Genomic DNA, 12,140 nt, shown 5'->3' with positions numbered 1-12,140 from the left:
ACTGCCTCTGAGAGCTCACATTTAGACATTTTATTGTATGGATGGTTTTCAGGAGCTGGGTGTTTTGTTTCTGTGAGGCTGGACCTTGTCATATGCCATTTGAGACTTGGAGGCTGATGTCATACTTTATCATTAGCACTTGGGCTGATGCAAGATCATAAATTATCAATTGCCCCAAGGAATGCATTTAACAGAACAAGTCCTGCTCTATCCATTTTGGAAAAGGGCTTAAGGGAGAGACTTTGGATCACCGTGATTTGGATGTTTTCTTCTTGTTTTTCCCAGAAGAACTGATATTGACGTCTGATTATGCACAAGTGTGTTAATGGCTATGGAAGGCCTACACTTGAACTTAAGGCCCTGGGTCTCCAAGAGTTCCTGATTTTGATATACTCTTTTTTTTTGGGGGGGGGGTGAAATTCATGTAAATAAAGTTAATTGGGAAGTACTTTGTGTGATTGCTATCTTGATCCACTTAAAATAATTAAAATATTGAATTATTGTCCCATTGTGTAAAATAATTATGTCTGCTAATAAGCATTGATGCAGCCTTTGATTTTCAGCAGAAGGCTAAAAAATGTACTTGTTGGCTATTCTCTTCTAGAATCTTTTTTCAACATCAGGAATTTGTTTTACTGAGAAAAGCCATGTGAAGGTAGTTAACTTCCTAGGAGGGAGTATATTCTTCTAGGCTCTTTCAGCTGAGATTCTGAGGTCTCCTGTGGAGAGTAGATAATTGTTGAGGGTTTACTGTGTGCAGAGTGGGTTTAAATGAATCATCATTTGGAGCATAACATTGAATTCTTCCAGCTACCCTTGCTCCCCCACCCCCCTGAACAGATGGCACAACCAAGATTTACTGCTGAAGTTTAACTGCTGGTTTCTCAGTTGTAGAAAGCTAAAAAGGCTAGGAGCCACCAGTATGGGACTGTGGGTACCAACCTTCCCGATGTACCTCTTGGGTCTTAGCAATCACATCCTTTGTGTATGGACAGTGTATTTGGGCCCTTGGCGAGGTTTTATGTGTGTTTAGAGCCCCATCTTTTTTTTTTTTTTTTTGCCAGTCCTGGGCTTGAGCTCAGGGCCTGAGCACTGTCCTTGGACTTTCTCAAGGCTAGAGCTCTACCACTTGAGCCTCAGCACCACTTCCAGCTTTTTTCTATGTATGTGGTACCGAGGAATCGAACCCGGGTCTTCATGCATGCTAGGCAAGCACTTTAACCACTAGGCCAAACTCCCGGTCCCTAGAGCCCCATCTTTTGTACAGAACTTCACCTGTTCCCCTATCAGAAAACAACACAGTACAACACACACATACATACACATACACATCACCACCATCATCATTCCATCATCTCCTGGGATGGGAGAGATGGCACACCTTGTTTTTGGGAAATTAACACTAGATAATGTGCTTCTAGTGATGATGCCAATGTTGAGTTCTTGGGAAGGAAACTGGACAATGAGTCACTGAGGTATGAGGTGGGATGAAGCTTGAAGGATGGTAGCATGTGGGATAGGCATAGTACTGATGAGCAGAGACAAGATAGGGAGAAGATGAAATCCCTTTCTAGGGTCAGTAAGTAGATTAGTTTGTATAATGGTTGACTAAAAGGATGAGAGCATGGAGACAAAGGAGTTTGTGCTCCTCACAGAAACAGAAAAGAGCATATTTTTAAGAGAGTAAAATGGGAAAAGCAGAGTTGTAAGACTAGTGACAGCTGGCGGAATGGCATTACATGTACCTGCCAATGGGAAGACAACACAGTGATCGAACCTTCTGTAGTAAGAAAAATAACAGTGATTCTGGATGGACCCCCTGTGACTCTCTTTCCCAAGAATCTTGATAAGAGATTAATAATTAGATGGGTAAATATGAGATGAATTTTCCCACGATGGTGAGCAGGACTTTGTTACCTCCACCAACATTTCTCCCTTCACAAGAACATAGAGATGTCTCAGAAACATGGTTAAATGTGTTACTCTGACATTCCGAAGGCATTGATTTTTTTGTATGGTGAGGGGATTCTGGACAATATAAAAGTAGTGATCCTTGAAACACATTAGAAATGCTGTCCCCAGCGTTGGTTCACAGATGGCAAGTGTTGCCCAATATTCCATCACCAATTGTTCTCTTTGCCTGAATGGCCTGGCTCTTCTTGGTCTCAGCAGAGCTTCCTCTCTCATTCATTCAAGTCATAACACACATGTCTTTAGTCACAAGTCTTCCCTGACTGCATCCCTCTTCACCCCCACGCGCATGTCATAATTTGAAATGTTGAAAATTGTTGAAATGCATTTGACTTTTATTGTCCCTTTCTCCTGTGAGAATGGCAGTTCATTTCATGGCTGGCTCTTGGTAGGTGCTCTACTGAAGGGGGGAAAATGATGGAAGCAACACTGAACTAAAGCCTTTCTGTCAAACACAGGGTGGAAGACCACGATGACCTCATGCCAATATTTCTGCGCTATGACAGTATTCTGAAGGAAACATATGGTGAATTCTTCTTGGCGGAACTAATAGAGGCCCAAGATGAAGAGAATCACGCTGTCGTGTGTGAGGTTGGTCACAGGTCCCCAGGGGGAGATACTTAATGAAAGAAGCCAGAGGATAGAATTTGTTAGATTTCTGTATTGGTTAATTTTTTTTTTAGCTTTCACGTGATCTTTATTCTCAGAGCCAACCTGCATGAGTAGTGATACCCTCCGTCACGTCACACCATTGTAAGAATCCTATTTCTTCTTACATGTATCAAAATGAATACTCAGCAAGAGTTCTGGGTTGCAAAAGGGGATTTACTGTTTGAACCTGTGGTTGATTTTTTTTCAACTTTGTGTTTTAATATAATTGCACATCTACAGAAAATTTATAAGGACCTAGATTCCCTAAATGGTAACATTCTTCTCATTTTCTTTATCCTCTCACTTTTTTTACCTGTATTTACCTATGGATTTTTCAGAACTATTCAAAAGTTACAGAAATAGTGCCCCCTTTATATTTTCTATAAACAGGAATGATTTTTTTTATACAGTAGCATGATCAAAGTCAAACAATTATGATTCCTTCAATGGTACTAGAATTTGTTCAAATATTTTTTTTTGTATGCACCTACAAGTCCCGGGGCTTGAACTCAGAACCTGAGAGCTGTCCCTTGAGCTTTTTTTGCCCAAGGCTAGTATTCTACCACTCGAGCCACAGTTTTATTTATAACTTTTTGTGGTTAATTGGAGATACACTTTTAATCTTACTGACTTTTCCTGCCTGGGCAGGCTTCAAACTGAAATCCTCAGATCTTAGCCTCCTAAGTAACCAGTATTACTGGAGTGAGCCATTGGTGCCTGGCTGTTCAGATTTTAATGGCAATCCCCAAAATGTCCTTTATAGCAAATAAAGTCTAGGTCAATCATTGTGTTTGTATGTTCTGTCTCTTTAGCCTCTTTTAATCAGAACAACTCACTGGTCTATCTTTTTTCATGACAATGGTATTATCTTTTTGTCAGTTGTGGAGTTTGAATTCAGGGCCTGGGTGCTGTCCCAGAACTCTTTTGCTCAAGCCTAGTGCTCTTAACAGTTTGAACCAGAGTGTCACAACAATGGTATTTTAGAAAAAAAAATTACACATCTGTGGTTTTGCTGAATGTATCTCAATTTGTATTTCTTGACTCTTTTTTTAAATGATTTGATCCTGGTTATATGTGATTAAATTTTACTGAATTAATACCTAATATAAAATTAGGAAAGTGTATATAACAGCTGGAGTGTCTTAACTTTTCTTTTGAAAGTCAAATGGCTGGGCCTTTAGTTACCAAAAGATAAACCCACACCCTTTCGTTTGGTAACCTAGAGGTCCACACTTTATGAAGAGACCCAGAGCAAAGAGCTGACAAACTAGCTAGCCTTAGTGTGAGAAAGTCAACCAAAGACCCTAGGTGACTGGTGTGAGCAGTTCCAGAATTCTCATGACATGTGATCATTTTCCACCCACCCTGAGCAACCTTGCTGATGGATCTTCCCCCCTTACACAATTCTGGCTACCCGGAGGTTCCTTTTGTTCATTAATACCAAGCAGCATTCAATAACTGGACCCAATTCACATAGTTAAGCTTGAGTATTCTGAGGTATATCTAGGCAGGTATCAATGGTTTTGCTAAAAGTAGACCTTTGGATAAAATAACATGATCGCATTCTGTCTTGTAAGCTTCATTATTCTTAGGAGTTAAAAATGGTGAAGTAGGGATATTTGTGGAGGCTGCTAGAAGTTGGAAGAAATTGTCTGACTAAAAATACTGAAGACTCTGGCAGCTTAAAGTCATTAGGGTATAGTATTAGAATGGGTATGGCTGTAGCAAATGAGATCTCTTTTTTTCAGGTATATGGACAATGTGAGGAAAGTGTCTGAAAGCAATGCTTGCTTAAGACTCCTTCAGATGACTGGGCCCCACATTGGCATTTCTGACCTAGTAGTAGCTCTAGCAGGAGAAAGCCTGAGAAACTGCATTCATCATCAGTTCCAGGGTGATGTTACTACCCCAGGGGCCACACTAGAGAATTTTGTCTGAAGAAGTAAAACCTCCTGGTTACTGGAAGAGTGATCACTGGTGTGTTTTTAGTTGATAGTCTTTGAGACCAACAAGGAGAAAGGAAAGCAGTTAACTTATGAACTCAGATAAGAATTATACGGGCCATCTTTTTTCACAAAAGTCTTTCTCATATAAGCTTGGACTAAACTTTGCCTCTGACAATAAGATAATCTTATTTTCAATGAACTTTTTTATATATTTTTATTGTAATTAATAGAAGGGTTACATTATATTCACCAGATAGAAGGTGTATTACTTCACAAACATTGATACCCTTTCTCATGTTTGATATATACAATATATCAGATAACAAGGTAAAATACTGTAACCATATGAGATAACCAAGGGACAGCAAGAGATGAGAGATAACATAGTACATTAAGGACAACAATTACTCATTATATGGCTTTTGTTTCTATATCCTGGAGGTCCTTTCATTTAATGTCATACTATATGGCCTTATATGTCTAGGTTTTGCTTTATTGTAAATCTCTGTTAGGAGAGCCCAAGGTTTCTACTGATTATGACAAATGAGGGAAACCATTGAGCTTATGTCCTTTTGAGTCTGTCTTAGTTCACTTAATATAATTTTTTTAAGTCTTTCCATTTCCTTACAAATGTGGCAATGCCATTCTTTCTGACAGCAGCATAGAATTCCTTCCATGAATTTTTTTATCTTTTGCACATAATAATTAACATGAATAAGAGCCTTGATTATTCACTCATTCATAGAAGCCCATTGTTTAATGACCACAGTTTTTGTTTTCAACTAGATATTTGACTTTCATTTTTTTTGACATTTGTGCTTTTATTCAATGGCTTTTTTGTTTTTTTTAAAGAATTTATTAATGTTGATTTTTACATCATATTTTAATGACAAGTTTAACAGACAAGTGTTCAAGGAGGGAATCTCTATTTACAATCACCGGGACTTAGTATTTAGAACTTAATCAAAATTAGGCTAAGGGTTTGTATGTCATAGAAACATATTAATTTAAGAAATAAAACATGTCTATAGAGTCATAGGTTTTTATGTCTATATAGTTATGTTTATATTTCCATTACCATGTCCATAGCTTTGGGTATGCAGTTATTGAGTCCTCGCTCTTGGACTCTTTGGATTTAATAGCCACATATTAGGGATACCATGCGCCTTTTGTTCCTTTGGTCTTGACTTGTCTCACTCAACATGATTTGCTCTAGGTTCATCCATTTCCCTGCGAATGCCATTGTTTTGTCTGTTGGCTATGTAGAATTCCATTGTGTATATATACCACATTTTCTGTATCCATTCAACTTTACTTTCATTTTTAAAAGAAGGTTTTTGTTCCAGTTAATTGAAAAAAGTGTTAAAAGGTAGAGAATTAGGCAAGGGAGTTTGGCCTAGTGGTAGAGTGCTTACCTAGCACGCGCCAAGACCAGGGTTCGATTCCTTGGTACCACATACATAGAAAAAGCCAGAAATGGTGCTGTGGCTCAAGTGGTAGAGCTCTAGTCTTGAGAAAGCCCAAGGACACTGCTCAGGCCCTGAGTTTAAGCCCCAGGACTAACAAAAAAAGAAAGAAAATATATGTTACAACAATGCAAAGAAGTAATCTGAATGAATTGTGGATAAAAGATTCAGACATTCCTCTGCAACCTGATAAGTTCTTTGCTCTTGTTTTTTCTCCCTGCTGTTATACTTTTTTCAGACACAGTGAGTTTTTTAAACATCACAGCCATAAGTTGAAAATCACAGTTCTAACACTTTGGAATGGTGTCTCTGAAGAAACAGTGGGTATCTAGCCTGACTCCTGCAGTGTCCTTGCTGCATTGAGTACCAGAGGTTGGGGATTCTGTGGAAAGGAGACCTCAAATCTCAATAATCTTAAAATGAAAGTCCAGAAGTCCGTCCTATGAATGGAGTAGAGGGGTTGTCTCCAGTATAAACCAAGCCATTTTTAAATTTTCAGTCATGGGAACTGACTTAAAGGCCTGAGCACTGTCCTTGGGCTTTCCTCAAGGCCAGTGCTCTGCCACTTGAGGCACAGCATCACTTCCGGCTTTTCTATGTAAGTGGCACCAATTAATCAAACCCAGGTCTTCGTGCATGGTAGGCAAGCACTCTACCACTAGGTAAAACTTCCAGCTCTAAGTCAAGCCATTTCTCATGCCTGAATCCTTTTTGAATTTAATATCAATGTTGGTCCTATTTTCCCATTGCTTCCATATTTTCCTCACGGGTTTCTGATATAGAGGTGTATTAGAGTTTGCTTGTTCTCGCTTGAGAGAGGTAGGTGTTAAAACCTTAAGAAAGTCAGATGCGGGTAGCTTATACTTGTAATCCTAACTACTCAGGAGTTTGAGATCTGAGGATCATGGTTCAAAGCCAACCCACAAGTCTGTGAGACTCTTATATCCAATAAACCACCAGAAAACTGGAACTGGTGCTATGGCTCAACATGGTAGAGCTGAAGAGCTCAGGGACAGTGCCCAGGCCCAGAGTTCAATCCCTACAACTGAAAAAACAAATCCTCAAGGACTTTGCATGCTTATTAAATGCAGAATTACTAAAAAAACCTATGGCATAATAAATTACATTAAAGTTATTAAATCCTTAAAGGTTGTTTCTTCCAATTATTTTGCTATTATGTGTGTTCTAGAGACTTTCGTTAGTCTATCTCCATAGAGAAGTAATAATATTATAAAGAAATGTTTCCTAGATCTATATTCAGTGATGTTGTATTGGAAGCTTGAAATTTGCAATGTCAGTATTTTTATGGCACAAATTGGCTACAAATCTTGGCTCCTCGTCCTCACCTGCCCGATGTAGATTGAACATTTACTAGCACAACACACTTTTAGACACTGACCAGAGCTAATGAAACAAGATGCATCAAGTCTGTCTCCTCCCAAACCAGTGCATGGCAGTTGCAGACCATGCATGTGGAATTAATGCCTTAGAGCTATGCCTGAGCCATGTGCAAAACCGTTGACTAATTAAAGACGTTTTAGCTCCAAGAACTTTCTTTGTCTTGCTGGCCACTTTTGATGCATTTTGAGCCATGATAGTGCTGCAAGTTCCTTGTCATAACTGTAGCCCAAGCTTACCTTGACATCTGGTGTTTATTCCAAGCTGAGATTTCAATGGAGGGCAATTGGAGGCCAAAGGCGGCTCGTAGAGACAGATGGGCAGAAAGTCTGCTTTGGCATCATACAGGCCCTGGGCAGCAGTGGGTCCAAATAAGCACCACTGACCTGCAGGCGAGGGCGAGCCTGCCAGGTCAGCCATGTGCTTGGCATCAGGAGGAAAGGATCAAAGCCAACAGTGGTCACAAAGAAGACAAAGCCCTCATTGTGGAGTAATGTCACCCAAAATGGATGGGTGATCACTGGGCTTTTAGAATGGAAATATAAATGTTCATATGCTCATGAACTTATAAGTGGACTTGTTTGTGACTCCAAGGCTGGTGCACGTGTAGTTTTTCTATGATCTGTGTCTTCTGTAGGTACCGTGCAGTGGATCTTCACTTGATAATCAGGATCAACATGACAACTTCAGTTTTGTCTTCTAGTTTGAGATAACTGAAGACACTCTATGATAGAAAGGACCTCTGTCACCTGAAAGTAGAAGGAGCCAGCACTCAGTCAATGCTTTTTCATTGTGCAAGCAAGGAAGCCCATAAATGCATTTTTCCCCCAGAAAACACATGCATAAACCAAGATGCTTTTGGTTACTCCTGCCAGTTCATTTTAAGAACAGTGCTGCTCAGATCAGATATTTGGAAGAAAATCCTAAACACGGAGCAATCTCTTCTCTCTTACGTTCTTGCTCTGTGGTTGTCTCTCAATTCTGAATTTTTGTTAGTTGTTACAACCTCGGGTGAGTGATGGGAATATAACAGGTTGTGGAATTGGAGACCACTAAATCTTTGTTCGTAATGGCAAAACATGTTTTTCTCATTTTCATCAGAATGTGTGATGCATGCCATTTGAAATCAAATTCCAAACACAATGAGCCATTAGTGTAATAGCTCATTACTAACAGCAGTCTTATAAATAATACATTCTTATCATGCACACGCAGCTCGCCGTGAAGCCAGCAAAAGGTATTTCAGGCCATGGAAGTTTCGTTGCGCCAGCATGGCTGTAGATTAGAAGGACATCTCCATGTGAACCAAGATGGATGCCAATTTTCCCTGCCGGGAATGAGGCTGGCCGTCTCTTTCTGCACATATGGTAGATGGATTGGTTAATCAGCGTCTGCTGAGTCTTGGGCCTAAAATTACAGAGAAGCCAGACAACTGCAGATACATAGTCTTTGTTCACGAGTGCAAACAAGACAAACAATCACTTGTTATTTGGGAAAAAAATTAAAATGTTTATTTTGGACTTTTATTAAAGTGTCAACGGCTTTATAAAACAGCTGTGTAAATCCAGTCTTTATACTGCAAGTATCATTTGGAAGGTCCTATAACAAAAGGAATATGCATAGAAAATGAAAATGTGAATTTCTCTTGAATTCCATTTTTGGGAGAAGTTAAAGTGCATTTCAGATTTATTTTCAAAACAGATGTGCTTAAGAACAAATGACTTGGGGCCGGGAGTTTGGCCTGGTGGTTAAAGTGCTTGCCTAGCATGCATGAAGACCCGGGTTCGATTCTTCGGTACCATATACATAGAAAAAAGCCTGAAGTGGTGCTGAGGCTCAAGTGGTAGAGCTCTGACCTTGAGAAAGAACAAATGGCTTTTAACTGGAAGACATATTGGAGAACCAAGTTGCATACCTGTTTTTTTTTTTTTTTGCCAGTTGTGGGCTTGAGCTCAGGGCATGAGCACTGTCCTTGGACTTTCTCAAGGCTAGAGCTCTACCACTTGAGCCTCAGCACCACTTCCAGCTTTTTCTATATATGTGGTACCAAGGAATCGAACCCGGGTCTTCGTGCATGCTAGGCAAGCACTTTAACCACTAGGCCAAACTCCTGGCCTGCATACCTATTTTTTTTCCTGTGTTATCTAAAAGATTAAGCATATCACAGATTGATTATCTGCTTTAGGATGCTAAGGCATTGGCCATTTTCTTTGGGTGTTTATATAAGGATGCTGTGTTGTTTGAAATGAGTGCCGGTAATTGTTGAATTCTTCTACTTTTGGAATAGAATGCCTAGCTCAAGAAGAAATATCTGGGTCTGGGAGTTTGGCCTGGTCGTAGAGTGTTTGCCTGGCATGCACGAAGCCCTGAGTTCAAATCCGCAGTATCGTATACACAGAAAAAGCTCAAGTAGTAGATCTCTGTCCTTGAGAATGCCCAAGGACAGTGCCCAGACCATGAGTTCAAGCCCCAAGACTGGCAAAAAAAAGAAGTGATATCTGAGCTAGATGCCAGAGGCTCATGTCTGTAATCCTTGCTACTTGGGAAGCCATGATCTGATGATTGCGCTACAAAGCCATCCCAAGCAGGAAATTCTGTGAGATTCATCTCCAATTAACCAGCAAAATCCAGAAGTGGAGCCATGACTCAAATGGTTAGACTACCATTCTTGAATGAAAAAACTAAGGGACAATATCTTGGCTCTGAGTTTAAGTCCCAGTACTGGCACCAAAAAAGAAAACAAAACAGAAGAAACGATACCTGAATAGTTGAGGGGCAGGACTTATTAGTAAATGCTGCTTTTTTTGTTAAAAAACTTAGATTGAACACTTTAATCTGTAATTTAGAACTTGCTTAAGACCAACTTACAATCAACAGAAATTAGTTGTGTGGAATTTAAAAATTATACTATCTCTCTGTTTGTAAATTTTAAAGACTTTCCTTGCAGAAAAAAAGAACAGAATTACTAAAGTGTCATACTGCAGAACTAAATTTTTTGTTACCTTATATTTTGGTGTCAGTAATAGGTCTACATCAGCTACTCAACTTTTTTAAACTTTTAAGTTGTATAGTCCTCATCAAAGACTAAACTTTGCGAGGACTTTTCTAATCATTTTAATTCAGTATCTGTTAGTATGCTGAGGAATGATTTATTTGGAGTTAACATACACATGCTGAACCAGCCTGGCCTTACACCACATTATTTCACTCAGCCATTTCCCATCAAGCTTCTTCTCATCTCTCCTCCCATCAGACTATCCAATCAATAAATAGAGGAATTTGAGAGAAATTGAATTTCTCCCTGATGAAGAGCTGGTCAGTATGCCCATTCTGCCTGAATTAGGGACCAATCGAACTGGCATTGATGGAAGGGAGATAGTGTACAGGAGGCTCCTGGGCTTATGATGGAATACAAAAGATACCAGATGGCAGAGGATAGACAGAGGGATTCTGGAAGGAAGGGCACAAGTGTTAAGTTTCAGTAGTTTCCCCTCAAGGGCTCTCTGTCAACTCCCTTAAGTTACTATCCATCTCTGGAATGTCCACAAGTGGTAACTTGTTGGCTATTTCCTAGAGCATGTTATTTGAATATACATTATGCCAGACATTAGAGCTGCTTGGGAGCACAATTCAAAGTGCACCAGTATGCTATGTGCTTATGAAAGTTTTGTAGTAAAAGTCAGTTGAGGTCTGCTAGAGTAACAGAATATTTTGAATGTTCCAGGTGGAAGGTGTAGCTGTCGGGTTCATGAGCGTGTGCTCAAGTGTGAACATGAAATTGCTCCATGAATGCTTCGATTTGGGGCCTTTCCATGGACTCTGTGTCCCACATCCTGATGATATTCTGGAACCACCAAAAGGTCAAGGTACAGTGGCTAACCCAGGAACACATCATGAAAATAAACCCATGTTGTATACACAGCTGTGCTTTTTGCCAAGCGATGGATTGAACAGAGTGTCTTCTTCGTTTCCATGGAAGGGGTTATTCCCATGGTTAATCACATGCTGCTACAATGTGTCCATGAGCACATATCATCCTCAGGGACAGGTATAGACATGGTGACATCAAAGCCAGGGACTTCTAATTTTAGAATGTTTGCCTTCCAAATGTATATTGGTAAAGTAAGTATGTGTTATGGTGAAATAATAGTATTGCAACATTTTTAGATTAATATACACACATATAATACATTTTCAAATCAAGAACTCTAGGGATTAGAGATGTAGCTATATATGGGTTCAATCTCTAGCAGTACAAAAAGAATTTTTTGAGGTTCTATATGGCTTGCAAAATTTAATCCTAGCAATCACTATGTTTATGTCTTTGACAAAACCTTATGTAGGACAGGTCTACTATGTGTAGTCATTTTCAACTGGATTAACTAATTTCTTACTGTATGAAAGAATAAAGTAAACTTTGTGAGATAAAGTCTGTATCACATTTTCACCAAATGAATGAGGTAATCTCAGACTTCACGGTTTAAGTTTATTGAGGACTTACCAAATCCACAGTTGTGTACTTGTGCAAGATAGATATGAGCTGACAAGTCACTATAGGTATGATAATTCACCTCCCTAAACCTGAGTTCCTCTGTATGGGGATTAATAGTAGTACTTGCCACATAGAGGACTCATGGATTTTCACAGCGATAAGCCAAGTGAAATGCCTTACACAATATCTCAATTTTAGAACTTGATAAATGTTGAT

General features: G+C 39.4%; 1 protein-coding gene across 3 annotated transcripts in view; it reads left to right on the top strand.

Annotated features, from left to right (window-relative positions):
• The window catches only part of Cfap61 (cilia and flagella associated protein 61), a 242,416-nt gene that overhangs the window by 24,533 nt on the left and 205,743 nt on the right, over positions 1 to 12,140 (top strand). For all 3 annotated transcript variants that reach the window (XM_090351924.1, XM_090351925.1, XM_090351926.1), the window contains 2 exons: positions 2,430 to 2,562; positions 11,157 to 11,298. In XM_090351924.1, the coding sequence (XP_090208050.1) occupies positions 2,430 to 2,562; positions 11,157 to 11,298 (275 nt within the window). The remainder of the gene's footprint in view (positions 1 to 2,429; positions 2,563 to 11,156; positions 11,299 to 12,140) is intronic.

Source organism: Megascapheus bottae, chromosome 18 (genome assembly GCF_031878675.1).
Source record: "Megascapheus bottae isolate mThoBot1 chromosome 18, mThoBot2.hap1, whole genome shotgun sequence".
Taxonomy (NCBI): domain Eukaryota; kingdom Metazoa; phylum Chordata; class Mammalia; order Rodentia; family Geomyidae; genus Megascapheus; species Megascapheus bottae.
Note: the sequence above shows the minus strand (reverse complement) of the source record. Positions and strands in the feature narration are given on the sequence as shown.